A 26,936-nucleotide genomic window follows, 5' to 3' on the forward strand; every position below is an offset into this window, starting at 1 on the left:
AGGAGGAACCAATTAACAGCTATAAAACTTCCTATTAATAATCCTATTATGTTTTTTTAGTAGTGCTGTGGAAATAGATTCAGTACTTTAAATCAAAATATTGACACTAAAGGGACAGACAGGGTTTAATTAATATAAAAAACTCAATATCCTTATACTCATTATTATCATACTTATTAACATACGATGCTAGTCTTTGCCACCCTCTCCAATACCCCACCCTGCCTGCTCAAAGCAAGACATTTCTCCTGAGAATATTTCAGCAAGACAAGTGAAATATTAAAAACGAGCTGATACTGAACTCCTTTTGAAAAGCATTTGAAGGTTGCCATAAAAAATGAGGATGCTTTATGAATGGATCTCAGAAGTGTGTTTAAACAAAGTCCATTTTTTTAGCAATAATCCAAAGATAAAAATGTCCTTCAACTTTTGCACACAAACCTGTCCAAATAACATAGGAAAATATATTTATATGTATGCTTCTGTGACACCACATACTGTATACAGTAGGTATCCTGCTAGTATTTAATGATGACACATTATGTGAATTAAACACATAACAGTCTTCTTCAGTGCCTGGAAACCAAAATACGCATTAAGGAATGACAGGGATGAAAGGTTCTACACATATACACAGAACACACTGATTTTAGTATGTTATGACAGTAACAGCAGAGGGTATGACAGGCAATACATTCATCTCTGACAAGGTAAGGAACATGAGGAAATGCATTACTGACCTGAGGTAACCCAATACAGATACCAATACATTACATATCTATGTCGTGATATAACACAATATCAACAGCAATAATTATTGCACCATATTTTGCTCTTGGTGACAGTGGGATGCCATGTCAATTGTACCAAACATGCTTTTGCCTTGCCAAGTGATCCTCTTACAGCTGTCATCCTGCATATGATGCTTGAACATAATTATGGTCCTAAATGTTATTCTGAATAAGTCTGATCTTATTTAGATACCCCAGTATTTTATATGGTGATCAAACCTCACGCTATCTTTAATGACACAAAGTCAAGCATTTATACAACGCCTCAAAACCTAAATGAGCTCAGGAAAGCAATTTAGAAGCAGATTCCTGTGACTAATGGAAAGACAATGCTACGCACTGATATTAATGAAGTGATATATACAAGGAAAAAGCTGGTAATATTAAGGTTTCTGTAATGCACATTTTCAACAAAATTCTACCACTTTTCTAAGTCACTAGCAGTGCATATGGCATTTCTGATGAAAGCCACTGGTGACAGCTGTGTATCACAAAGCTCTCCCATCACAGACATTTCTCTTTGGCATTTGTTGTACTGTCTTGTGTCATGCACAGTTTTACAGAAAATAGTGCGGTGGTGTCAGTCAGTCTGATGAGTGGGTTGTCCAAACTTCATCAAGGGCCTCCTAAGTTAAAGCTGATATTCAGAGATTCCTTTGGGAGTATTACTGCCTGCATCTTCCACAACAACTGTGGCCAATATTAGTTTACACTTTAAGATGAATATCAAAGTAAAGCGCTATAGACATTGTCAACTAATAAACACAAATGTAGTCAGTGTAATATACCCTGAGACATCAATTAAGGAAGGTCTGGATTAGGTTTAAAATTCTGTGTGGAGGAAAAACAACTAACAATTTCAGTCAAAATGAAGAGCTCAGGAGGGACTACAATCATTCATTCTCTTCTTAGGAGCTCAAAGACTGGAAGAGGAGGGGGAGGAGCAGGCATTCTGCACTGGAAAACTGAAGACGGACCTCTAGGGAGTCAGTGTTTTGCTGTCCAGTTCTGAAGATTTTTACACAATGGGTACATCTATTTTAGAACTCTGTGACAGAACTGAACGTGAGAACAAATGATCCCTTTGTTTATCTCGCAGCTCCAGGTTGGTGTTCCTGCGAGACTGAGTGCTAAGAGTTCAGTGCTGGCACTGCTGAGCTGAGTGGCATGCATGTGAGAGCCAGCCACACAAAGAAGAGAGAGCCTCAGAAAATGACAAGGTATAGGCAAAGAAGCTGAAGCCACTGCTTTGTCAACTTGTCATTTTCTGTTATTGCATGAGCTTTGAATAAACAAACAAATAGACTGGGACTGGGACAAGGATGGGGTGTGTGTGTGGGGGGAGGGGGGCACTTAGTCCCTAACTTTATTTTTTACTCCAATATATGTTGAAAAGATGATGCAGGGAGACATTTGTTACCTTAATGGTTTAATGTCATGTTTTAGATGTTCATGAATTCTTCATGTTGACACAGCTTTAAATTTTCTTCTTGACCTGAGTCAAGTTGAAAGGTAGTGTTATCTGAACTAGTACTGAAGGAATGTTCTGAACATTTGGTTCAGAATAAATTGGCTGATCAATAAATCAAAATATACAAGTTCTGATATTATTATACTAAAATATGCAATATCAGTTTTTGTCTGACAAGATTTAACATTTAAATTATTTCCTAAATAGAGTATAAGTGCAATTCAACCTCTAGAAATATAAAAGATCCATCACACTTGGATAGCTAGAATCTTTGCTCACTAGCCGTTTAAGATTAGCACTAAATGCATTAGAGGTTATGTTTTTATATGTACAGTAAATGGGACAGATTTTACCAAAGTCCTGCAAAAAGGAAGAAGCAAAGTTCCAATATAAAGAAAAAACAAACTGCTCACGTGTTGAAATCACATGGCGATGCAGCAGAAGATGTTAATACAGTAATCACAAAGTCACTCAGAATGGCGTTGTACTTAGTGATCCTCTAACGGTCTGCTCAAAAGGGCACGGAAATTGCAACTACAGTAAGCATCTCATGCATGCTAATAGAGGGATATACTGAGAAGACTTAAATAAATACTCTTGTAAATAAAACATGCAGCTGGTGTTGTCACAGTCCTCCTTGCTAAATTGTACAGTAAGTACAATACAAAAGTAAGTAGAAGAGGAAGAATAATTAATAGTAATTGCTTACACTTATATAGTGCTTTTCTGGACACTCCACTCAAAGCGCTTCAAAGGTAATGGGGACTCCCCTTCACCACCACCAATGTGCAGCATCGACCTGGATGATGCAACGGCAGCCATAGTGCGCTAGTATACTCACCACACATTAGCTATCAGTGGGGAGGAGAGCAGAGTGATGAAGCCAATTCATAATGGCGATTATAAGGAGGCCATGACTGGTAAAGGCCAATGGGAAATTTGAACAGTGTAACACCCCTACTCTTTTTGAGAAATGCCCTGGACATTTTACATCAGTTTTACATCTTAAGGACAGCACCTTTTTATAGTATAGTGTCCCTTCAGTATACTGGGGCCTTAATCACATAGACAGCAGGGTGAGCACCCCCTGCTGGCCCCACTAACACCTCTTCTAGCAGCAACCTTTTTCCCAGGAGGTCTCACATCCAGATACTGACCAGGGTTACACCTGCTGAGCTTCAGTGGTCTGCCAGTTGTGAGCGGCAGGGTGATAAGGCTGCTGGCAAAGGTAGCATATAAGTAACACATGAAATTAACAGTGATCATGGATCACAAATGACCCTTAGGGCACAACGCCAAGATCCTTCTCCACTGCAGAATATGGCATCTAGTACATTTAAAAAGCTAAATTATTAGAAGATCCATTAATAGATATATCAATCTGTTATAAAAAATTGGACCTACTGTAGATCCTGGAAGGACAACAGCTCACAGAAGTGCACACACACTCAAGAGCACGGAGGGATCATTTATTTAAAGACACCATTTGACCTAAACAGTATGTCTTTGGAAGATGGGAGAAACTTGCAGCATCCTGAGAACAACATGAACATGGGGGAACACGCAAAATCTGCACAGAAGATGTTCCATTTCATAATAAAACTCACGACCCAAGAGTTGTGAACCAACTAACTACTGCCACACTGCCACAATGCCCACACGAACAAATCATTTGCTGTGATTTTGGATACTACTTTTTATCACAGCTTATTACTGTCACTATCTAGAATATTTGTGAACCAATAAGCTGTTTTCTTTTGTTTTTATTCACTTATTTGAGATTTAAAATTATACTGACTCAGCACTGCTATATACAGTATTGAAAACCACTCTTGCAATGACAAACACACTACTTGCAAAAACGTATTCACTAAAATACAAGAAAAGTGTTACATGATTTAAATGGACAGAATGTACATTCAATATTTCTGCTACAGGAATAATAGAGGGGATCCATAATCAAAACGACATAATTGAATGTGACAGGCATGGACCTATCCTTTCCTTTCACATCATATCAAATTTTGCCTCTAAAGAATTTCTGTCATCATAGTAAAGTTCATTCACCTGCTTTTATCATAAAGCAAAGTCTGTGAGTTCTAATAATACCTTATAGATTTTGGGTGTCAACCTGTCTTACTTTAGAGTTACAGTTACCTTTAAATTGCACTGAAGCATACTATTACAAATTAGCAATTCAATCAAATAAAGTCAGAAACATTACACAGAAATGACATAGTCAAATAGAAGACACCAAAAACTTTTCTATCCAAGAATAAAGTACAACATAGTACAAACGTCATACTGAAAATGAAATAAGTGAAAATACAAAGGAATGGAGTAAATAATACAAATGTCTGTAATGCTTACAGAGAATGAAACAAAGCCAAAAATTGAGTTAATTAAGTGGGTAAACCTAGGTTTCTAGAGAAATTGAATTTTTACTTGAGGGACAACTAAATTTGAATTCCACTTAAATTGTCAGACTAGATGCTTGAATGAATTGCAAAATCCTTAATCACATTTGACATAACATGCTGAAAAGAATAAAATAGGAGGTTACACACATTGGGAAAACGATCAGTTAAATTAATCTTATAGTGACTATTCCACACATTGTTCAATTGTTTTTTATTCTATAGAATGCAAATTGATCCTATATTATGATCCATTTCTCACAGAAATTAATAAGAAAATAAAAATATTATTTCAAGAGAAGATGATGGACACAGAACTATGTTTGTGCTTTTCAAAGCACTGAATATGCAATGAGAAGAAGAAGAGACTTGGCTTCATTCTAGTCGTCTACATCTACATCTATGCATTTCACAGGCAAGAACAGCAGGGTGCTGCTGCTCATAGGAAGGAACTACAGTATGGGCTGCATGTCCTGTCCTTGAACAGTCTTCTTATACACTACAATCAGTTCTATGGATACAATCCTTTTTCATTCTTAAACAAAAATGCAAAATCACAAATAGTTCTTTCTTTAATTGTATACATGTGCAAATATAGTGGCGTAAACATACAGTATACTGCACTGTATATCTAAAATCATTTTTATATAAAGAAGAAATTGTCACTGTGTGTGCTGGATAGTTACTTTGTGCTAAAGTACCAGTAATTTTCCCCAGATTATAGTCTCCTTGTGAGATATCAATTTAAATTTAATTAATGCAATCCAACATAACTCCATTAATGGACACAAATCATTAAATTACCTAGAGCAGCACTCTCTTGACTCCCTGTGTAGGTTTCATGGGTGATCAGCTTTTGTGCTGGTTTAAAATGCAATGGCATAAAGTTGTCATCCAATAATATCACATCAATCCAAATTAATGAATAACTCGCACTTTAAGAGTGCTTGGAGTCAAACCATCTTACAAGTCTCATGTACTGAATGATAGCTCCCAACTATATTTGCAAAGTAATGTCAATGTGACAATTAATCTTCAGTAGCTCTGCAAGTAGAAGAGTGAAGTACAAGGTGCATAATATGAGTTTTGCTGTGGTCACAAATCACCCAGAAATCTTACTTAAGCACATGAATGTATAATCTACATTGTTTTATTTACATATAGTAACAACTGTTGAAATGTACCCCCTTTATCTAATATTATATACCCACTGTAATAGTAATGTACCCTGTTGTACTCAGAAACAAATTTGAATTGTAACTTTATTAACTTTTGTTCTGTTTTTGATAAAAATAAATTAAATTAAACAGAAATTGGTTCACAAAAGAAGTACTTAAACTCACATGATGTTTGTAAAAGTCTCAGCATAGTAAATGTATGGAAGAAAGGGTTTTGTTAAAACAATCTTCTGAAAAGTATAAATTACCTACATATTTTTAAATGATAAAAAATAGGAAAATCTTTCTCTTGTCTCTCTTGACAAGTCTAAATTGGAATATATCTTTAGTGTATTAATTGTACAGAAGGCTTTGGATTCATTGATGATACCATGGAATTTACTAGGAATTGACTTGGGATAAATTCTAGCCTACAAACCTTAATATTCTCTGAATTTATATAGGTATCTAATGTCTCGCAAAACACTAATGCATAAGCCAAATGTTATATATTTTCTAAATGACTGGAAGCCTCATTTTGTGCACACAGGAACACCTACTGCAAAGAACACATTAAAACAATTAATTTTCCTCTGTCATTTCTGAAAATTAAGATTTAAAAAATCATGTTGTACATTCCAAAACAGTTTACAATTCTTCACTTTTCTTGAGCAGCACAGCATTTCCATTTTGTTTAAATATTGTTGAACAAACATCAGATGACCTCCATGGTTGTGACTAACAACTCAACCTGGCTGTTCTGTTTGTCCTATAATGACATTCCCTGTAAACTAACTTTCAGCAGTATTCTGGAATTCCAGTGCCACCAAGAATCTATGTATAGGACAGCTCAAGAAGAGCACACTAAATGCACAGCCTAAGAAAATGTCAAATTAATTATTTCTTCTGAACACATCTATGAAATGCTTGGCCATACTCCAAGATAAGTACTTTCTATGTTAAAATGCACTTGCACACAAACAAAAGGTGTAAGACTCCTATTCCTTTTGCATCATGTAAAATACAATTAAGCAATTAAGTTGCTGCAACCTAAGGTTTAACCATGTACAGTAAGCATCAGTAATTCACTTTTTAAGGCTACAATGACTGGCTGAGCACTACTTGAATATTCTTGCCTGTTGCTAACAAAACCCACTGCAAGAGCCCCATTCAGGATGCAGCCAAAGCTGGCTGCTATTTTAATGGCTTTTAATGCCAACAAAGGATCCACCTGCCTAACTAAACGTCAGAACTGTCTGCTTTGAGAGGGAGATTGCCTTTAGTTAAGCTTCCACCATTGCTGGTAAGCAGCCCTGAAATATTTAACCTACCAGCAATTGTTTTTATTGGAAATATGTTAATAAGTTCCTGACACTGGGTCGGATAATCTTGACTTAAGAACTTCATCCTCCCTCCCCCCATCCCAACAAGTGATGTTTTCTCTGATATATTTTTCCAGTTTAATTAAGACTATACACTCTATATGCACTACACTGCAATGCCATTGTCTTGGGATAAAGAAAAATACAACACTATATGCTAGTACTTTTATACATAATGTTGCATTTCAAAGAGTAGAGTATTTCTGAAACAATGATGAATAATTCCAGTTATCAGTGATGGAAGATAAAGGAATACATGAAAAGCTCTGCCACCTACACATTTGTACATAGTCAGGCCCTGAAAGCAGGGCACCACAGCTCTCCAGGAGTAATTAATTAAATTACTGAACTCTCAAAAATGGAAACAATAAACATTGGTTTGGATCCAAGCACCACTTACTTATTCACCTCTATATTGCAATTTAAATTCAGATCGTTAAGGTCAAAGTAAAAATCGTTTTACAAAAAACATTTAAAGCCCATTTAAATCATCTGTCTCCCTTTCTTCTCTAATCCAACACTTCTAAGATGTCGGCTCAGAGCTCTGTGGCAATGTCATGGTGGCATGATCTGTACAGCAGAAGATAACAAATTAACATTCAACTGATGTTTCTTGCAAGCTATTCTGCAATTATCATTACTGTGCTGCCGCCGCAGATAGGACAGGTGACTGCCATAAAACCCTTAGGAAAAACTAATAAACAAGGGGTAAAAATGTTTGTGGAAACATTTTCTTACACTACAATGACAATTGTTTTTTTATATATATATATTTTTGTTTTGCCTAGAATAGTTTTTAGACAACAACTAAATGGGCCAAATGGCTTTCTTCCATTTGGAACCTTTCTTATGTTCTTATACTAATAAATATTTTATTAATATTAACAACAAACCAGCAACAGTGAAACACTCAGGTTAAATTTGCAGGAAAACCTTTTACCATGAAAGAAAACAGGCCCTTGAAGTTGGATTACATACAGTGACATAGCACTGTTATTGAAGCTGATTTCAGCAGCAAAAACTGCTGTGCATATCAAAGTATCAATTAAAGTACCTTTCAGTGTAATTTGTCCCCCAAATTTATAAATAATTATTTATCTTCATTTTTGTCTCCATGGAGACCTATAAGAAATATTTAGGTCTAATTAGAATAAGTTGACTGTTTTTGGTTTAATCACTAATTGCACAGAATTTTATACTACAAGGATAAAAGGGCATTTATTATTTTAATGAATGTAGTACAATACACAAATCATACTTAATAAGAATCACTGTTATCTCAGCAATGTGACATTTGCTTCAAAAGAATACCGTCAAGCATTTTTAACAAATATATTTATTATCAGTGCTTACACAGCACAGAGTTTACAGGAAAGAATGTGGACATCAAGGTGCATGTGAAGTCTTGTGGGGATACTATTGTTACTAACAATAGTAACAGTGGGCCATAAATACTGTATATTCCAGTAGACTACTGCATGGGTCAGTCTCTGAAAGGCATTACACAGTGATTCCACATGGCTCACATTCATTCTAGTGTAAGACAAGCTAATATTAAACAACTGCCAAATAAATTTTTGAGAACACCAGTGAATCAAACACCCTGGAAGCACCCCACCCCTAATGGGACACAGAAAACAACTCCCTCAGAGGACAACATACAAGACAAAGTAGGCACCTTAAATCCCATTAGCACACTGGCACCAGCAGTGATATTCTGGCATGCAAAAACAAGACACGTATTCAGGGCAGCTGGTTATTGGCTTAAAGAAGAGCCAAACAGAGTTTCTATGAAAATATAAACTGCTGATGATGGGTTCTCAGTCTTATATACCATCCACCACAGAACACAACTTTGTGAGCAAAGTAGGTGTCCATATGGTGGTCTTGGCAGCCTAAAGACATGCTGTAGACACTGGTATTCTGACAGTTTCCAGAACAGCAGATTCATCGCTTCTGTCAGGACACATTATGTGAACTCCAGTATCCTGTTATCCCAAACACACCCTTCCCTATCAACAACCAGCTTGCAGTCAATCCATATTATGCCACAAGCCATTACATAAGTGAACTAGAAAAGTGAAATCCATGTTGTCATTCTATAAAACCCTGCGGAGAGGTGTTTTTAGGTGTTAGTATTCAGATACCAAAACAACAAATTATCTAATATTCTGTGCTGATAAGCAGAGTCCTTACAGTATACTGCATATCTTTAAACACATCGGTTGGATCTCATGAACTAAATGGTCTTTAGAACAGGGACACAAAAGAGCTTTTGATAAATTTCCAATTGCTTCTGTTTTCAAGCAGAGAGCAAGGGTTTTTAAAGCAGAAAGCTAATTTTAGATGTTCACAGTTTCCAAAGTTTTATATTAGTCAATAACAATCAGAAAACACTTCACTGTAAAAAACAAATATGTTAATGAGTTAATGTAAATTAAAGCTATTTTCAACAAGAGCTGCTGCACAAAGACTTCACTCTACTCATCTCTTTTGATTACTAAGTAGGTTCTGTAACTTTCCCAAGTCAGTAGTTAAGGAAGTTTAACAACTGAAGTTACTACAAACGTCACAAATGATACCCATATAAACAAAGTGGATAGCAATTAAGAAATTATTATATATATTTTTAAGCATTACTGAATGGTAAAATGAAATTCAGTGTTTTGTAGGACAACAGGGAGGATGTATCCAATGGTCAGTATGAGAAGGTACAGTAACTCTACCTTGCTCTGGCTGCATGTTAAAGGATAATGTGGGTGGAAATGGTGATTGGAGAGGCACCAGCAGTACATTGAAACAAAAAGCTTGATTGATTTCACATTGTTCGGTGTCATTCAGGAATCATTTTTTATAACCCTGTCTTTTATTGGTTGTGGCTCAAATGAACTCTAGCTGATTAAAAAAAAAATACACAGATAAAGTAAAGATAAATCAGATAAATCAGACTGCAAATCCTCTTGTCTGTCTTTTCTGTATATTGTAATGATCTAATGAAGTAAAGCTGAAAATAAAGTGTCAAAAGTTTAGAGTGAAGAGGAAAGCAGAATGCCACATTTACAAAATGTACAGTATTTCTCCCGTTTGGTAACAGCCGGCAGAGACATGATATGTATACAAAATGCAATGGCGCAGGATAAAATAAACAGCACAGATAAACTAGCACAAGAAATGGGAGAAGTGCCAGTTGGCTATAAATGATGCTTTCAGCATTTTAAGACAACGACAGAGGTAGTTTATACAGCTGGTCAGGAATTTGCAGAGTGCAAATGTAAAGCTGTGTTTTCTGTTCCACTTCCGGTCAGTGCAAGAGGTGAGGAGTTCACAAACAAAATAACAAGGAAATGGCCAGATGGTTCCCGAAAGAGGATGCTTGATATGTAGATGACGGGATGTGTTTGAGAGGATAACGGAGACCCCAGTATTGCTGTCATTGTCTCCCACCTCTAAGGATCTCCTATTGTACAGTTCTTTTACATCAATTGCACTGATTGTATATTAAGACCATCAATAGAATAAGACAACAGTTAATTTACCTATATTGACAATTTTCCAGGACTTTTGTTTTGTAGGATTGCATATGCACCACACATTAACCCTATATAGTTTTGTATGTTTTCACACTACGGTGTACATACAGTATGTTGTATTGATGTCTATTCTGACATACTGTCATAAAAAGCAATAGTGTACTACCATGGAAGAAAACAACTTAATGATATCTGAAAGAACTGATATTAAGACTTCCTTCAGGCTGTTCTTCTTTTTGTGCTTGACCCCCTTAAATACTAACTCTTATCAACATCACAATAGTGTAAGTTATATTTAAGAGCTTCATCATATTTTTTTTCTGATGGCATTTGTTATTATATTGGATATATTCCATGTAAAATACTTAACAAAAACATTTAATCTTAATACACATTTTAATGTACACATTTTGGATTTGTTTGGTTATAATTCTATATTGATAGAAGCAGTGTAAATGTACTTGAATCTGTGAAAATCTGACCATACAGTATTAAACAACTATTTTAGGTGGCATAGATGCAATTAATCTTTACTTATTCCTACATTAATTATATTGAATAGCCAGTCTCAATCATTTGTGAATGGATTTTAAGTAAATTTAAATCATTTTTCTATTAAACATTCATATTATTCACATAATTACTTTTTAATATTTAGGTATGTGATGAAAAGATAGTCAAAAGTGTCAGTGAACTGAAATTAGACTGCTTAAACAGGTTTGTAAAAATGTTGGGAATACTATTCCTTGATTCAGGAAGCCACCTGGTTCCTTTGTACTTTATGATGAATACCACTAACATTCACCTACTTTTTCAATGTTTATTTCTAGTTTATCTCTTCTTTTGCAATTACATGTGCAAAACATAGCCGAATATAAAAACAATGAATTCTATGCTTCCTAGGTAATGCTATTGTTGAAATGTAAGTATGCTATAATTATGTACCCATAGAAAACTGAAAATTGGGGAAAACAAATATTACACTATAACCAAATGACAGTAATTTCAAATAGAGGTGATTTAATTTGCAATGATTTTCTCCTACGGACATGATCAAAGTGAATCAGGTATGTGACATAATATCTATTTAGGAACAAAACAGTCTGAATATGTGGCTAGCATTAAATGAAAGAAAAATGAGAGCAATTTGTTTAACTGTCACTTTGGGACAGAGCATTAGCAGATGTTCAGAGTCTGAATATTGTATACGCTTGAACTTAAGGAACTTAAAAAACTTCCCCTTTTTACTAGTTTTACTGAATCAAAGTCTTTACTAGGTTTTCTTATCAAGGCAAACATATTATCACTTGCTAATTATCATTACTGAGTATTAGCTTTTTATGCTAAATGGCAGGTGACTGTATATTAGTCTTCCAAGCTACCACAACAATGAAAAGTTAATGAAAGAAGCTGTAATGATTTGTATTAACATTTAATAATTATGTTCAGATTCAGACTGCAAATAATGGAGAGGAACTGTACACAGTGGTCAAACCTAAATGCAAGATCTGAAAGAGATCGTACAAAAAATAAGACTGAATACAAAAGAAGACACTATTATGAAGGTTATTTAAAGATGTACAGTTTAGTGTTCAGGTAAATCATAGATTATTTTTGTTCTTAAATAACATTTCTTGAGATTGTGTTTTTGCTCAGTTATATGACAGAAGACCACCTGTCAATTTTTTGTAAAGGTCAAGATGTTTTGAATAAAACCTTTCCTGTGTTTAATGGATGTAACAGTTTCTTTTGGTGGCAACTGCCTTACAGCTCTGCGGGTAACTGTCTTTGAATTACAAGGCCAATTCTATCCACAGCAAGCCTGCACACGATGCATAATTCCAGTTTAACCTGGCAAAGCCATAGACAAAAAAAAATGGTGACAGAAGCAGTAAAAAAGGAAACGCAAATTATAAGAACGCGCGCAGAGGGTGATCCAAGCCATAGACATAGCCTTTCTAGCTCCCCGCTCCATTACAGCGTGGGCCATGCTGTAGGGAGGTCCAGAATCCTGCTGAGATAGAGGGGCTCAGACGTCTGCATTTGGCATTATTTCCAAGAAATAAACATAAGGCATACTTAAATTTCTGGCATCAAGTCCTTCAGCACAAACTACTGTCTGTCCTGATAAGATAAAATCAGCATGTAATAACTAGTTCTGCTCTAGCAGTTTGTGTTCAAGTAGCACAATATGGCTCTTCCCTTGAGCTCCAGTATCAAGCCCATTTCCCATGCACCTTCCCACTGTTGTAACCTTTTCTACTGTCAGACTTCTAATAGTTGCCTGGTGAAAGTACTCTAATTGGCACCTCTTTTGTTTACAGCAATATACGTCTTTGGAATCGTTCTATGCATTTCATTTGTAATTTTGTGCGCTACAAAAAAGGTTGTGTTTAAAGAAAATCACTGACATTCTTTAAAAGTGAAATTAAGTCATTAACACTTTCTTTGCCTCATATTTAAACAATAAAACCCCTAGAAAAACAATATCCATTTAAAGCTTCTGTATACTAATTCAGCACTTTGAGAGGGCCCATAGCTGAATGAATGAAATGCTGAAGGTATTGACTGTGAGCCTAAGTCACCAGATTTTTAGTGTCAAGAAATGCTAAAACATTCTCTTTTTCACCAAATCATATCTTGACTTGAAGGTTATGTAGCGAAATGGAATAACACATTTCTGACCTTTGTCAGGTTATCAACAGATATAAAAAAGCCAATACCATTTCAACAATAAGCATGATCTTTACTATACATATGTAAAGTAGGGCACAAAAAACAGTTATTTGTCGGGACATACTTTATGCAAGACTGCTGAGTCTGACAAATATGTAAGAGAAATCTAAATCGCTCATGGGTGCTTTGTTTACACTCCTTGTGTGGCGATTTACACAAACTACCCCAATAATCTTCCGCTACTTAGTCTGGACCATTTTGAATCCTCTGAAGTATTTCACAAAATAATAGAGAATGCAAGGCAAGAAAAGCCTGCTTCAGATTGATAACACTCTTGCGTTATCTGTAAATGTGTATTTCCGACGAAAAAATCCTTCTGGGTACCCAACAAAGAAAAGAAAGGAAAGAAAATTAACAGAAGCATTTGCAGAATAGAGGGAGGTTTCAGACCTGCATATTAATCACCCAAACACTTACTATACTACTGACAAGAGTGTTCATGGTGCTGTTGATTTAATACATATTGCAGAAGGCACATGATAGATACAACAAACCCATGCACACAGTAGAAAAGCATTTAAACACAATATTAAATGCATTTTCAGACCCTGAAAAGGACTGATTCTGAGATTATATTTGCTTTTGTATAAACTTGTAAATTGTACCACACATCCCTTTGAAAAGTCTACTTATACCATCTGAAAAACTAAGAAAGTTTGAAGTAAAAGCAGATTAAAATACAAACTAATAAAATTACCACTCCTTTCAGTGACTTTCTTTACTTAACAACTATGTAAGTAAACTATGCAGCCCAAGCAAACCCTGGGATTTTGTTACTCCACGGTAAATATTTGAGAAAAAATCAGGGTACAGTTATTTTGCATATATTCAGTAGCTGACTGCAATTAGTCTGCTGTTTTAAACTGTCAGGTGTAGTTAAATATAAAGAGCCTTGACATTTTTCATTTAGCATAGATTTACCCCTACCTTCACTGGGAAATTCACCAGAGAACTGCTGAGGTTGGCTGTGTTGCATTTGAAATTCAGCAGTGATTCTGCCCCATAGCCTGCCTCCCAGTCCTGCCTGCCCACATCATGGGCCACTGCTCTGTCTGAAGATGGAGGCGCTTTCTGGAATGCGATGCACGTCATGCCTGTGAAGCTCGCAGGCTTGATCATGAAGGCCTCCAGAGCTATATTAGAAGAAACCTTGGGAAAACATGAGAGGAAAACAAGGCCTTTATCAATGACAAAAAAGAAAACTTATTTCATGCTCTCCCTCACCTTCTTTATTTGGCCAATGAAAGAGCACTTGTCATTGCTTTTGAATGTAGTTTATCCTTAATGACCAGTTCAGTTCATGCTAATTACATGAATAAAACTGCTCAGTTTTGTATTCTGTTGAAACAGGTAATATTTGCACTTAATGGAAAAAGAAAAATTGTTATATGCTTTAAGGTTACCATTGGGAATTGTCTAATGAAGCAAGTACTAATACATTCAACTGCAAATTAGCATTTAAAATGAATACATTAATACATAACCCGATTCTCCATAGTGTAGTTTGCCTTATTTTACTGCACGGTAGCTCAAACTCACTTGATTACAAGTAAAGAAGAAGGCATACATTATACAATAAAAAAACCTTTGTCAGAGCTCACATGTGATAATGCAGCAGAAGCCTAAGATGTTAAACGTTAATTAATAGACACAGACGTTTGTCTGATGAGTATGTTTTGATAAAGCAGCCTAGTTCAATGGCATTGAAAGCAACCTACTATTGTGCTGAGGAATAGGCAGTATACTGAGCAATAAAAGAAACTCATCACTTACAACTGCAACAAATTCACTTAGTTATCATAAAGAAAATGAAAATCTTGTTTGTAGTGTACTGACACTGATAAAGGTAAACTTATCCTGATTAACATTAATCAACTAAGCTGATGAACAGAGTGTCTGCTGTGAGAATCACAGATAAGTAGTGTGGGGCCACCTTGTCAACACAATCTTTAAATGTGCGATGCATGCTTTGCGCAAGGGCACTGATGTTGCCTTGCACGACTGTCCCATTCCTCTTGCTGAGCCTGGACAAGCATGTGTCTTTTCAGTCCTTTCTGTGTCCTAGATGTCACATATCATCCCATCTTGATTAACTCCCTTGATTAAACAAAGGAGGTGTTCTCTTGATGACCTTGGCATACTGACACTTTTTAGTGTTTTTCTTTCTTGATCTTCACCAACGCTTACTATCAACTTGCTAAATCACCTCATCAGCTGCTCCTGGTTCACTCACTGCTAAGGTGATTTAGTGCTTATGTACAAATACTAACCCACACAACACCAAAATCAACCAAAAATCTATATCCAGAAACACGTGCATAGAGTGATGTTTTTTTTGGTGCATTGATGTATCTTATTAAAATGTTTCTAATTTTTTTTAAATTAATTGTTTACTATAAGCCGATGCTAAAACAATAAATATTACAAGGATTGTAAACTGTGTAGAATTCCCACTAAAAATAATTTAGTAACTAAAAAATGAGAGGTTTAACTATTTAGAAATCACCTTTAAATTGCTTGAAGTTTAGTATTTTAATATTATTTGCTTGCAATTACAAAAAAATATTTCTTTATTTTTCTTGCAAAAGCTATGAAGACAAAGAGGGGTATTTTTTAAAAGATATCAACTCCTGTTCTTTGTTTTAAATAGAGAATCTCCAAATGAATAATCATTAATTAATAATACAACCCCCCTTACATTAGAAGAGTTATATTCTAATTGACACTATAAAATGTCCCCCCTCATTATGTAGCCTTTTGAGAAAACAAACACTCTAGGTAACATCTGGTAAAAAATAAATGCAAAACTGCATTTTTATAGCCCTTTACCCATATGTCTACATTTTATCAATCTTGCCTTCTGGTCCCAAAAGTAATATTTTATTTTACTTTTTCCTAGAGGATTTCTGACTCCATTCAAAATCAGTGGTGTATGCATAAAACATTGCTTTCTAGGCAGATTTCAAAACTTGGTGCTTTGCGACAGAGAGAAAAAGAAAAGAATGGCATGATAAAAGATCAGTGGTAATTAATATACCTTTGAAATAACCTGTGTATTGCTAGTAAGGACCAGATCTGCAATTTTTTCCACACTTTGTACAATACGAGTGCAAGCCTTTGCTTCATTCTGTGCCATCCATAATATGTGCTCATCCACGAACATCATATTACTAGCAATATCCGATATATAGTCTTCTAGCTGCAAAACAAAGGGGTTGACATTAAAATACATTACATTTTATGCTGTTTTTGTCTTGCATGATTATGCAAGGACAATCATTTTTATTAAGATTTAATTTAGATACAGTGTTTGATACCACATAATTACTTTTTAAGAAAATGGTTTAAATATGGTACGTCAGTGCCTTCCACAGAATTCAGGCATATTTCAGCCCCATTAAATGCAAATAGAGCATATACAGTACTAGCATACTGTATGTCTTGTTACAAAACACATCCAAAATAATTCACACATTTGTTTTATGACTGAAGAAAATTGCCAGCAGGCATTTCCAGAAGAAATATTTATTTAAAGATACTTAATAATGCTTATATTTATACATCTCTTTATTTTGAAAGAAAACATTTCCAAAGCCTTCAGCCCTTCTTAACACAAAATAAGATTTTGTTTGCTTTCTCTTTTGCAAAAAAAACTGTGCAGAATTTAGCATAAAATTTGCTTCCTTTATCTGTCCTCCAGGTTTCTGTGGCTCCTGACCATTTGCGAAGAAATGCAGCTTTGCAGTCTTTTCAAATATATCCAAAACAAACATGAATGTACCAGGTTAAGAAAGCTTACTTCCTATGTCATGAATGTAATATAAACAGCCTTCTTCAGCAAGAGCTCATGGCTGCTTTTTTGAGCGAACACTACATTATTCCCTTTGGTTAATTAAAACCATTTAGAATCTGAAACTACAGGAGGGAAGCCTATTTTTGGCATTCAGGACTTTGCAGAAGCAGCATTTAAAAACATCTAATGTATACAGGAACAAATAATGCCAAACCAAAAATAACTGTTAACAATATATACTGTTTCCCTAAATTGTAAGTTACTAGATCTCTGCACTGATGGACGATCCTAAAATTAGCACATGAAACCTAAAATTTTAAAATAAAGTCTGGAGTCTTTCCAGGGTAAAATATACAAAATCTAAGCATATGTGCTTTTCATCTGAACCACAGATGAACTGCAGAAAAAATACCCCAAACAACTTTATTTCACGAGCCATATGTGGTAAAATACTTTGTAAAATAAAAATACAAATAGAAGAAGCAATGAGTGAAAACACTAAATTATCTCAAAAGGGATTAAAATACCATACATCTTTGATCTGGCCCACATAACCAATCAGCTTCTCAAGAATACGAGCCACAAAGATAACATCCATCATATCCACAAAGTGTGCTGCTCCACTTGTATAAGCTGAGAGCTGCTGTGCAGAGGCACGGGCGTTGGTGGCATTGATTGGCATCTGAAATTAAAGTGCAATCACTTTAAAACGGTAGTATTACTGTAAATCAATGGAGCTCAACTTGATATGACAATCTGACTGCTGACGGCATAGTCTGACATATGAAAATACTGTGTTTTGCAAACAATGTACACTATCTCTTCTAAAGCACACCCAAAATACCCACAGAAACATCTGATAACCTATAAGGGTTTTTTGCACTTGGTACATGTTTGATTCTTATCTTGAAGATGTACTGTATCTTTCCTATTGTGTAAGTGTCAGTCTGCTTCAAATATGACATGTGGAACACTGTCCACTTGAGCCAAATCTCCAATTTGGATGAAATTTGTATATTTTCTGTTACAAATTTCACTAAGGCATTCTTGCAATGATCGTGAAGTCAATACTTCAAGTTACCCTCAGTTTCTATTGTTAGCTGCCATCAGTTTGGAGATAAAGACGGACTCATGATGGCAGCTCATCACACTTCCTGGAATATCAGTTTGGATGTATTACTAAATACAATATAGAACATATCACATGACAGAAATTGTTAAACATCTACATTTTACCACTTGAATTTGAAGCATTCTTCTCAGAGATCTTGTACTTTCAGTAGATGAAGTACTTAACTTTACAGTCTCCAGTGTGTCATCCCTAAAAAACTATGCTCCAATATTGTGTGAAATGCAGCATGTCACTGCGAATATCAAAACGTAAAAGATAATGGGATGGAAAAGACCGTGTCACAGGTCAATCTGTGAGATGGTTGCCAATTACAAAGTCATCAGACATAATGAAAGTTGATTCAAGAGAAGCTAAAGGCCTGCAGTTATGTTGGTGAACATTATTAGATGCAGGCCTAAAGCTAAGTGAATAATATGAAGTGAGAAACTGATTACCCAAGTGGTGTGGTTTTTGGTTTCAAGGAAGCGATTTTCACGAAAAACAAAGATGTTTGAAAATTTACAAATTAATGTCTGAAAAGTTTATGTACAGTACCTGGCTAAATTCATGGAGCACTCGGGTTACTTCACTGGCATAGGGGCATTGTGAGTAATCCCCTTCAGCCCAACGTCCTGTTCTGTCACACCTCCGCAACGATTTCTTCTCTTTCAAACTTCTAGAGTATGAGCTGGAGCCAAATGGATACTGTATGCAGGGCAGGAATGCGATTATTCCAGCCAGAGTCTTTGGCCACCTACCAGAATAGAAAGATATGCACTTAATAGCAATAACATTCATTAAAAAATAATCCAGAATAAAATAAGACTATTAGGTTCCTTGCAACACTCAAAAAAACTTTTAATCACATATGGTTTTAATCTTAATATTTAATTCACGTTCACAAATCTGTGAGTACAACAGGCCCTGTGGAAGTGGAAATCTCTGATCTGCTTTATGCTTCCTTTGCTTATTATGTAATCTGTGCCATTGACCTGTTCAACCAGGGCGGAACAATAATAACAGAAACAAGAAATACTTTGAGAATGGCTCTCCTGACAAAATAAACACAAAATACACAAATTCCAAAGAACTCTAAAGCATGTACAGTATACATTGTGTATATGCAAGCAAATACATATAATGTAAGCATATTTAACAACTAAATTTGACCTGAATATAAAATAGCAACAAGATTTAACAAAAGTAAACATTTTCATAATTTTAAAAATTTACCTTTGTGAGATTTAAAATACCTTTTACATTGCTTTACCATGTTCTGTGCATGTCTATAGCTTTTACTTCCAGAATTGTAAGAATGTTGCTTATTTATGACACCAACTTTCCTAGACAAAGGACTAATTTTCCACATCATTACTGCTCTCTATTTTGAAAACAAAACAGTCCTGTTCAGTGCCATGTTACTGTGCAGTAAACAGTGAAAACATTATAAATGCTTCGGAGAGTATGGTCATTAAGGAGATTTGGTAGGATTTTTTAGGAGACAAACATTTTCCTAACATTTTTAAAATAATTGCATACTGTAGATGTTAATGACTGTTTAAATGAAGGACCTTGGAAGCCGTATCCAAGGATGGTTAATATGGGACAGTTTAAATCTATTCAGCTTCTTTTCAATGAGATGGTTGTCTGCACATGCTTACCGAAAGTCTCCTTTGTTGTTAGTAACCCGCTCAGCAGGGCAGTATGGTGCCGACATCTCCAGGACTACAATCTCCATCATCTTTGTGCTGTTTCCTCGAGAGCTGGAGACCTGACACTCCCAGTCCCCAGAAGCAGCGACGTCAATGTTGGAAAGTATCACCTCACTAAAGGATGTTTGAACAAACAATATTCTTAAAAGGTGGACTGTTTTTCTTTCTAAATTAAAAAAAAAAACTTTTCATAACCTTTCTGGATGCCATGGCCATTGTATAATATATTAATAAATATTTCGCTGAAGGTACTGTCTTGTGAAACCTATGAATAAAAAAAACCTTATCTAGCATTAAATGGTGACTCTAATTGTCTTCAAGGACAAATCTATACAGTATATATATGAATTCAGAACAGACACTAAAGAAAACTCAGCTGCTAGATCAGGTGCAGGGTCATGCAAATACCTACTATTTCTAGGCATTATTCCCACTTTCCCACTTTGATTTGTCTTTCTATGTGCTACGTCTATCATACTGACATTTTTGGGTTAGCAACATGGAAGGGTTTTTTTATTTTCTCATTCTGTACCCTGAACATCACCAGGGGAAAATTCCAGTACAAGCCCTGCTGGCTAAACATCAATAGATCTGCTATAGTGTATAACTGCAGTTACATTTTATAGGATGGAATCCTGCGTCATCTTAATGTGTCCTTGGTTAGCAATAGAAAATAAATTTTGCTTTTCCATTTACCAGCATTTATGTGAAAATACATCATTGCGGCAGTACATATAGTTGGAACATTTTTAATTCTGTTTTTAATCGTGGCCTTCAGGAATGTTCAGTTTTGTACAGCTTCCTTGACATTTAAATTATAAGTGACAGTAAATTTATAGCACTTTCATCTTTTACCGTAAAATGATTAGTTGCTTTATACTATTTGATATAACAAAGTGCCTGTTATTGTGCCTGAGGTGAAGTGCAGGAATTGCAAGATTAAAGAATCTAAGTTAAGAACATTTTCTTATGAAATGTATTTAGCTACATACAAAGCACTAGTTCACATTATATCATTACATATCATTCAATGTGTATTATAATATCACTAATAATGTCATCTAAACATCTCCTTATAAAAAGCTACTATGTATTCTTTATTTCAAAAGCTTGTGCCAAATGCTAAGGCACTTGTTTAGAAGTTGAAAGTGAAATATTTGCAGTAGAAACAGGACCAGACACTTTTCTGCAATATGTCTTGAAGGTTATAGGTTTTTCGAATCCATAGTCATTAAAACTCTGTAGATGTAGGCAACATTTGCAATTATATATAACCTACAATTTAAATAATTTTATTGAAAGCTATCAGGCTATGAATTCCACAAAACACACAAATAATATTCGTATACAGAAAGTAACATTTGTCACTTACTGTTACCATGAATATTTTTTTCAATAGACATTAGTTTACTTAGCAAGTCCATAACTTAAACTCTGACAAACATAGCCTTTTCACATTAAACAAGTCATTCACAGTACTGCACCTTCTTAAAATACCATGAAACATGCACATTTCCAGTTGGTATTCATAACAAAGAATTCTTATATAATGCCAGTTATCCACAAAATTGTTACATACTTTATAGTCAGAATATATGCCAATAATCTCTAACATCATAAGCGCATACTGTACTGTATAAAGGAAGGTACAAGTGTCACACATTAATAGTCAATACACATACGTTCTCAACCTTGTATGCAAGGTGTTACAACCCCAAGGGTTTAGGGGTAGGGGGTAACATTTAGGATAATTTTTGGATGCAGGTGGGTTTTGGTGAGGCACTAGGAAGCGTGATAACAAGGGTTGGTGATTATTTTAAGGTGAATAAGTGACTGGTACAAAATAGGACACAATTACACACAGGGTAAGGGAACTAGAGTGGTGCCAAAGAAAAGAAAATTACAAACAAAATGGAGCTGGTTTAGAAAGTGAGGGAAAGCTGACCTAACTACAAAAGAAAACCTAAAACACACGGTCTTCGGCGTCTCCATACACCCTAGCTAACCTCCACTAACTACCCAAAACCATACAAGACAAACGGCACTCACCCATACTAAACTAGTGTGACTAATACAAGAATCAACTACGTGTGTAAAGTGTACCCAACAACCTAAACTACTCAATACACAAAAGTTCACACAAATAAACAAGTGAATTACGAATACAAATAAGGGAAAACGAGAGTAGACACAAGTAACCGGGTACAAAAGAACACAGAGGTTGAACATATAACAAGTTTGGGCAAGGTAATGGCAAAATAAACGATAAACACAAACAAACGAAAGTACAAGGAGAACAGAAACCAACAAAAGCCGAAGCTATACGAAAATACATACACACAAAGCAAAACAACAAACCAACAAAGCCGAAGCAAAAACCAAAAGCGAAACAAAACCCAAGCTAAGCCAAGCAGGACCTAAGTCAAACAAAAAAGGCCCCTTCCTTCTGAAAACCTCCATGTTATATACTGAATAAGATTAGTTCTGATTGGTTGAGAAGCTGATTGAAGATGATGTCACACAGAAACAATGATATAATGATGGACCAATGGGGGAGAGAGAACAATCATGGTCAGGAAGTGGGGAACAGCAACAAAACACACATGGACCACAAACTGGGACGTAACACAAGGTATCACCAGAGATATGTGATTCTGCAGTTACGCAAAATCCAGATTGTCTATACTCAGTCAAGCTACAATATTCAAAATGTATTTGTTCCTTATTTATAGTATACCATATTGAATGTGGAGAAACCAAGCAACAAGCGTCATGCTGTCACTACATTTTTCATAAAATTCCCTTTTCAGTGTTCTCAAGAGACAAAATATTTGACAACTGGAAAATGACTTTTTTTTATCTTAACTTCTATCATATAATGAAGTTTATCTGCATAGACAAAAACCTTGGAACAAAGGAACAAAGAAAATAGTGGTGGTCTCTAGTGCTTTCTGAAGCTTTTAAAGCCAATTGCCAAGCTACTTTTAAACTGTTTTGTAAAATAAATACTAAATGAAGTAATACCGTAGAGTAGTAAGCACTTAGGCTACATAACAGAGACATGAGAAATACCATGGACAGTATTTAGCAGTATCAAGCATAAATCAACAATTTATTACAAATGCATTACATATGCAGTATATACTAAGGCTACAGTAAAAAACATTAAATTCCATTAAATGTTTTTCTGCCCTTAAAGAGTATCCAAATAACCATGCAATAACATATTAAAACATCTTGTTACTGTTAGGGGTCAATAACCTGAAAGCCACACACTGATTTTATAGTGCAGCAACCACATGTATGTACAACTTTAAGCCAGGCCACAAAAGAGAAATAACAGAGTATCCCTATTCAACAACTTTCCTTTAGACAAATGAAACCACAAACTGCTGTATCAACTCGCAAGCAGTTTGAAAATAGTATCGTTCAAAACTTAAACCAATATTGGGTTCTGTGATGTTTATAAACTATATGGCTAAAAGATGTTCAAGTATGATTTCTTTAATTTCAAATGTGATCAAAAACAGATAACACATTTATTTATTAATATCTTATAATTTACACATCACAAAACCACAGCATATTTACAACTAAGTAATACACTACTATTTCTAATACAATTTAAAGTTCCATATTCATTTTCAAAATAATAATGGAAATCACTTACTTTACAAGTAAGGCACAATCTCTAAGTGTATCAGAGGCTGTAAATGTTAAAGAGTGAATTCCTTCTGTAAAGTTATTTCTCTAGAATTCAATCCAAATGTACATAGTAGTGTGTAAATATTAGTATATTATTGTCGTTACCTTGTCTTTTAAAATAGCGCCTCTATTTCTCAGCCACAGAATTGCTGAAATTAAAAACGAACCATTTTCACAGACCATTAAAGAAGCCACTGGCCTTGCTTGGGTTTCTTGACCTACAGTGTAGGGGTGTTTTATTAACTTCCATAGTTAACTTGTACACTAGATGTCAGAAATCACCTCTATTATAATAATAATAATAATTGCTTACAATTTTCTGGACACTCCACTCAAAGCGCTTTACAGGTAATGGGGACTCCCCTCCACCTCCACCAATGTGCAGCATCCACCTGGATGATGCGACGGCAGCCATAGTGCGCCAGAACACTCACCACACATCAGCTATCAGTGGGGAGGAGAGCGGAGTAATGTAGCCAATTCATAGAGGGGGATTATTAGGAGGCCATGATTGGTAAGGGCCAATTTGGAAATTTGGCCAGGACACCGGGGTTACACCCCTACTCTTTTCGAGAAGCGCCCTGGGATTTTTAATGACCACAGAGAGTCAGGACCTCGGTTTTACGTCTCATCTGAAGGACGGCGCCTGTTTACAGTATAGTGTCCCAATCACTATACTGGGGCATTAGGACCCACATGGACTGCAGGGTGAGCGCCCCCTGCTGGCCCCACTAACACCTCTTCCAGCAGCAACCTTAGTTTTTCCCAGGTCTCCCATCCAGGTACTGACCAGGCTCAGACCTGCTTAGCTTCAGTGGGTTGCCAGTTGTGAGTTGCAGGGTGATATGGCTGCCTATTATTAGGCCCTGAGCCTCTATTGACACACGCAGATGCATATCAACCCCAAAGAGACATTGTGTGTGTTTACATTTACTAAATATCATTTATATACTGACTGCAGCATTTGGAGACTTCAACAAAGAAACAATATGCCCTCCATGTTTATGATAACTCGTATGCTGCAGCCGGATATAGAAAAGCTTGTGGCCAACTGAGGGAAGAAGGGATCCATCTGAACGGTACAAAGAATGGAAAGGCTGGCTGTGCACGGAGATAAAGAAGAGCCAAAAGAGAAAACCAAGGCTGTGTAGGTTAAGAGTGACGAGGAAAGCTGAGGCTGCGCAGGCGAAAGCTGACCGAGAACTGACCGCTCCCACTGACTGCCACTGTCCCACTGCAGGTTCAGAAAACAGGGCTGGTGGGAACAGGAGAACACAGGCACTGTTTCACGCAGACAACTGAACAAACTCTGTATCATACGCAAAACAAACAGACTGCACTACCCGGACAAGAGTAGCTCCATAACAGAGCACCAGGGCAGTGGCGGGAGGGGTTAAATACCTGGTTTGATTGCTCATCAATTGGAGGCAGGTGGCTAAAATAATCTGACATACTACTAGAGGTCCAGGTGGTGCTGGGTGGAGTCGAGCTCCTTGTGCAAATGTGATTGGTTCCCGTGGAGCTCTAACCTGGCCAGGTGTAACAATAATAATTGCACATGATCATCTTTTTTGTGTTTATTTCTGAGACAAAGCCCACATCTCTAAATGATAATTCTGTAGACAGCAACTATATTGTAGAGAATAAGATGCGAAACACTACTTTATGCAAAACTCATCAATGTTTTCACAAATTTAAGAATAGGTATTTCTGGTAAATTATCAGTGCATTTAATACTGAATTTAGCATGCTATGTCACATTATCCACACAGCTGAATTCCTGTGAAGGATACTTACTACAAAATGATAAACCTTGAGAGGAGATAACAGATAAAGACAGGGAAATATAACTAAATTACAATTAACCCTGCTTTATTGACTGTCTCTGTGAAACATTTCCCAGATGACTCATTAAGAGTGTTTACATTCTTGTAATGATGTTTAATGATTTGATTACACATAATAGTTTATGAGACTGTAAACTTAAACCCTGCACTCATGGACTGCATTCCAAGCCTTGACGCTTGTTCCAACTTCCTTGACTTGCTCCCTTCCCATTTTCTTTTTTTAGCTTTCCCCCCCTCTTTTATTACAGGGTAACACAAACAGCAGTTTGCGGCTCTTGGGCAGTGATGATTACGCTTGATTAAACCGAGCTAAGTTTGGGTCTTGGCTATATTCGCCTGCAACTTTTACAGAGTGATGTCAATATAAATAGAATCACTTTCACCCCTCCTTTTTTTTCCCCAAAGAAGTCTCATGAAAAAACATTTGTTCTTCTGACATCTGATGCTGTTTTATCTGAGCAGAATCATGTGCCTCTGGTGATGCAGCTATGCTGTATGAAGTAACCAACAACAGCATCCCTTAATCCAATATTTGCCATAATGCATCTATCCCTTTGTTTCTCCCAGTGCAGCACAGCCCTCCAGCACAGAGACAGTCTCCATGTACAATACCCTTCAGTGTAAAGCCCCATTGATCACTTCTCTGCTGTACAGTCATTGCATGATGAGTGCTTCTGAATAAAGAGGTCTGATCCCCCGCCATACACTGGGGAAACAATGTCTTTTAAACTGACAAATCAGATAACTACTTCAACTTCAACCAATCGATTTCTGAACCACCATTTCCACATTCAAGAAGCAATGCAGGGTGGTGGCGGTTATAATCAGATGAACAAGGAGGAAAGGCAATTAAATCTAGTTTCCATGGCTACCACACTCTGCTAGAACACCGAACAAAAAGATGAAGAAAATCTGCTGGCGAGGCAAGCAGATCAATGGAGACATTTTTTTTCATTTATTTTCTTGTTTTATTCAGGCTAAGATTAGCATGATTTAAAATCAAGAGGTTTAGAGATGGCTATAAAAGACTGAATAGCCTAAAGAAAGGAACATGATATGCCTGGCTCTGGAGAGCCCAATTTAAGCAGGTTTTATGGGTCACCATAAAATCAAATAACCAATTTGTAAATATTTGTCACAATTAACATTTTTAATAAAGGTTCAGGAGAGGTGATGGAAACCAAGTTCCCTTTCACCTTTGATACTCTTAACTCATTATCAACCATGACTTAATTTACATGGTAATCCCCTTTCTTCCTTATATTTGTATTTCTGCAGCCTTCC

The 26,936-nt window shown here is 35.9% G+C and overlaps 1 protein-coding gene across 3 annotated transcripts in view; it reads right to left on the bottom strand.

Annotated features, from left to right (window-relative positions):
• The window catches only part of adgra1b (adhesion G protein-coupled receptor A1b), a 130,680-nt gene that overhangs the window by 54,943 nt on the left and 48,801 nt on the right, over positions 1–26,936 (bottom strand). For all 3 annotated transcript variants that reach the window (XM_088635009.1, XM_088635007.1, XM_088635008.1), the window contains exons 8-12: positions 20,050–20,214; positions 18,944–19,142; positions 17,810–17,959; positions 16,522–16,683; positions 14,412–14,633 (exon numbers count right to left, since the gene is read on the bottom strand). In XM_088635009.1, the coding sequence (XP_088491135.1) occupies positions 14,412–14,633; positions 16,522–16,683; positions 17,810–17,959; positions 18,944–19,142; positions 20,050–20,214 (898 nt within the window). The remainder of the gene's footprint in view (positions 1–14,411; positions 14,634–16,521; positions 16,684–17,809; positions 17,960–18,943; positions 19,143–20,049; positions 20,215–26,936) is intronic.

Source organism: Lepisosteus platostomus, chromosome 6 (assembly GCF_059453375.1).
Source record: "Lepisosteus platostomus isolate fLepPlt1 chromosome 6, fLepPlt1.hap1, whole genome shotgun sequence".
Taxonomy (NCBI): domain Eukaryota; kingdom Metazoa; phylum Chordata; class Actinopteri; order Semionotiformes; family Lepisosteidae; genus Lepisosteus; species Lepisosteus platostomus.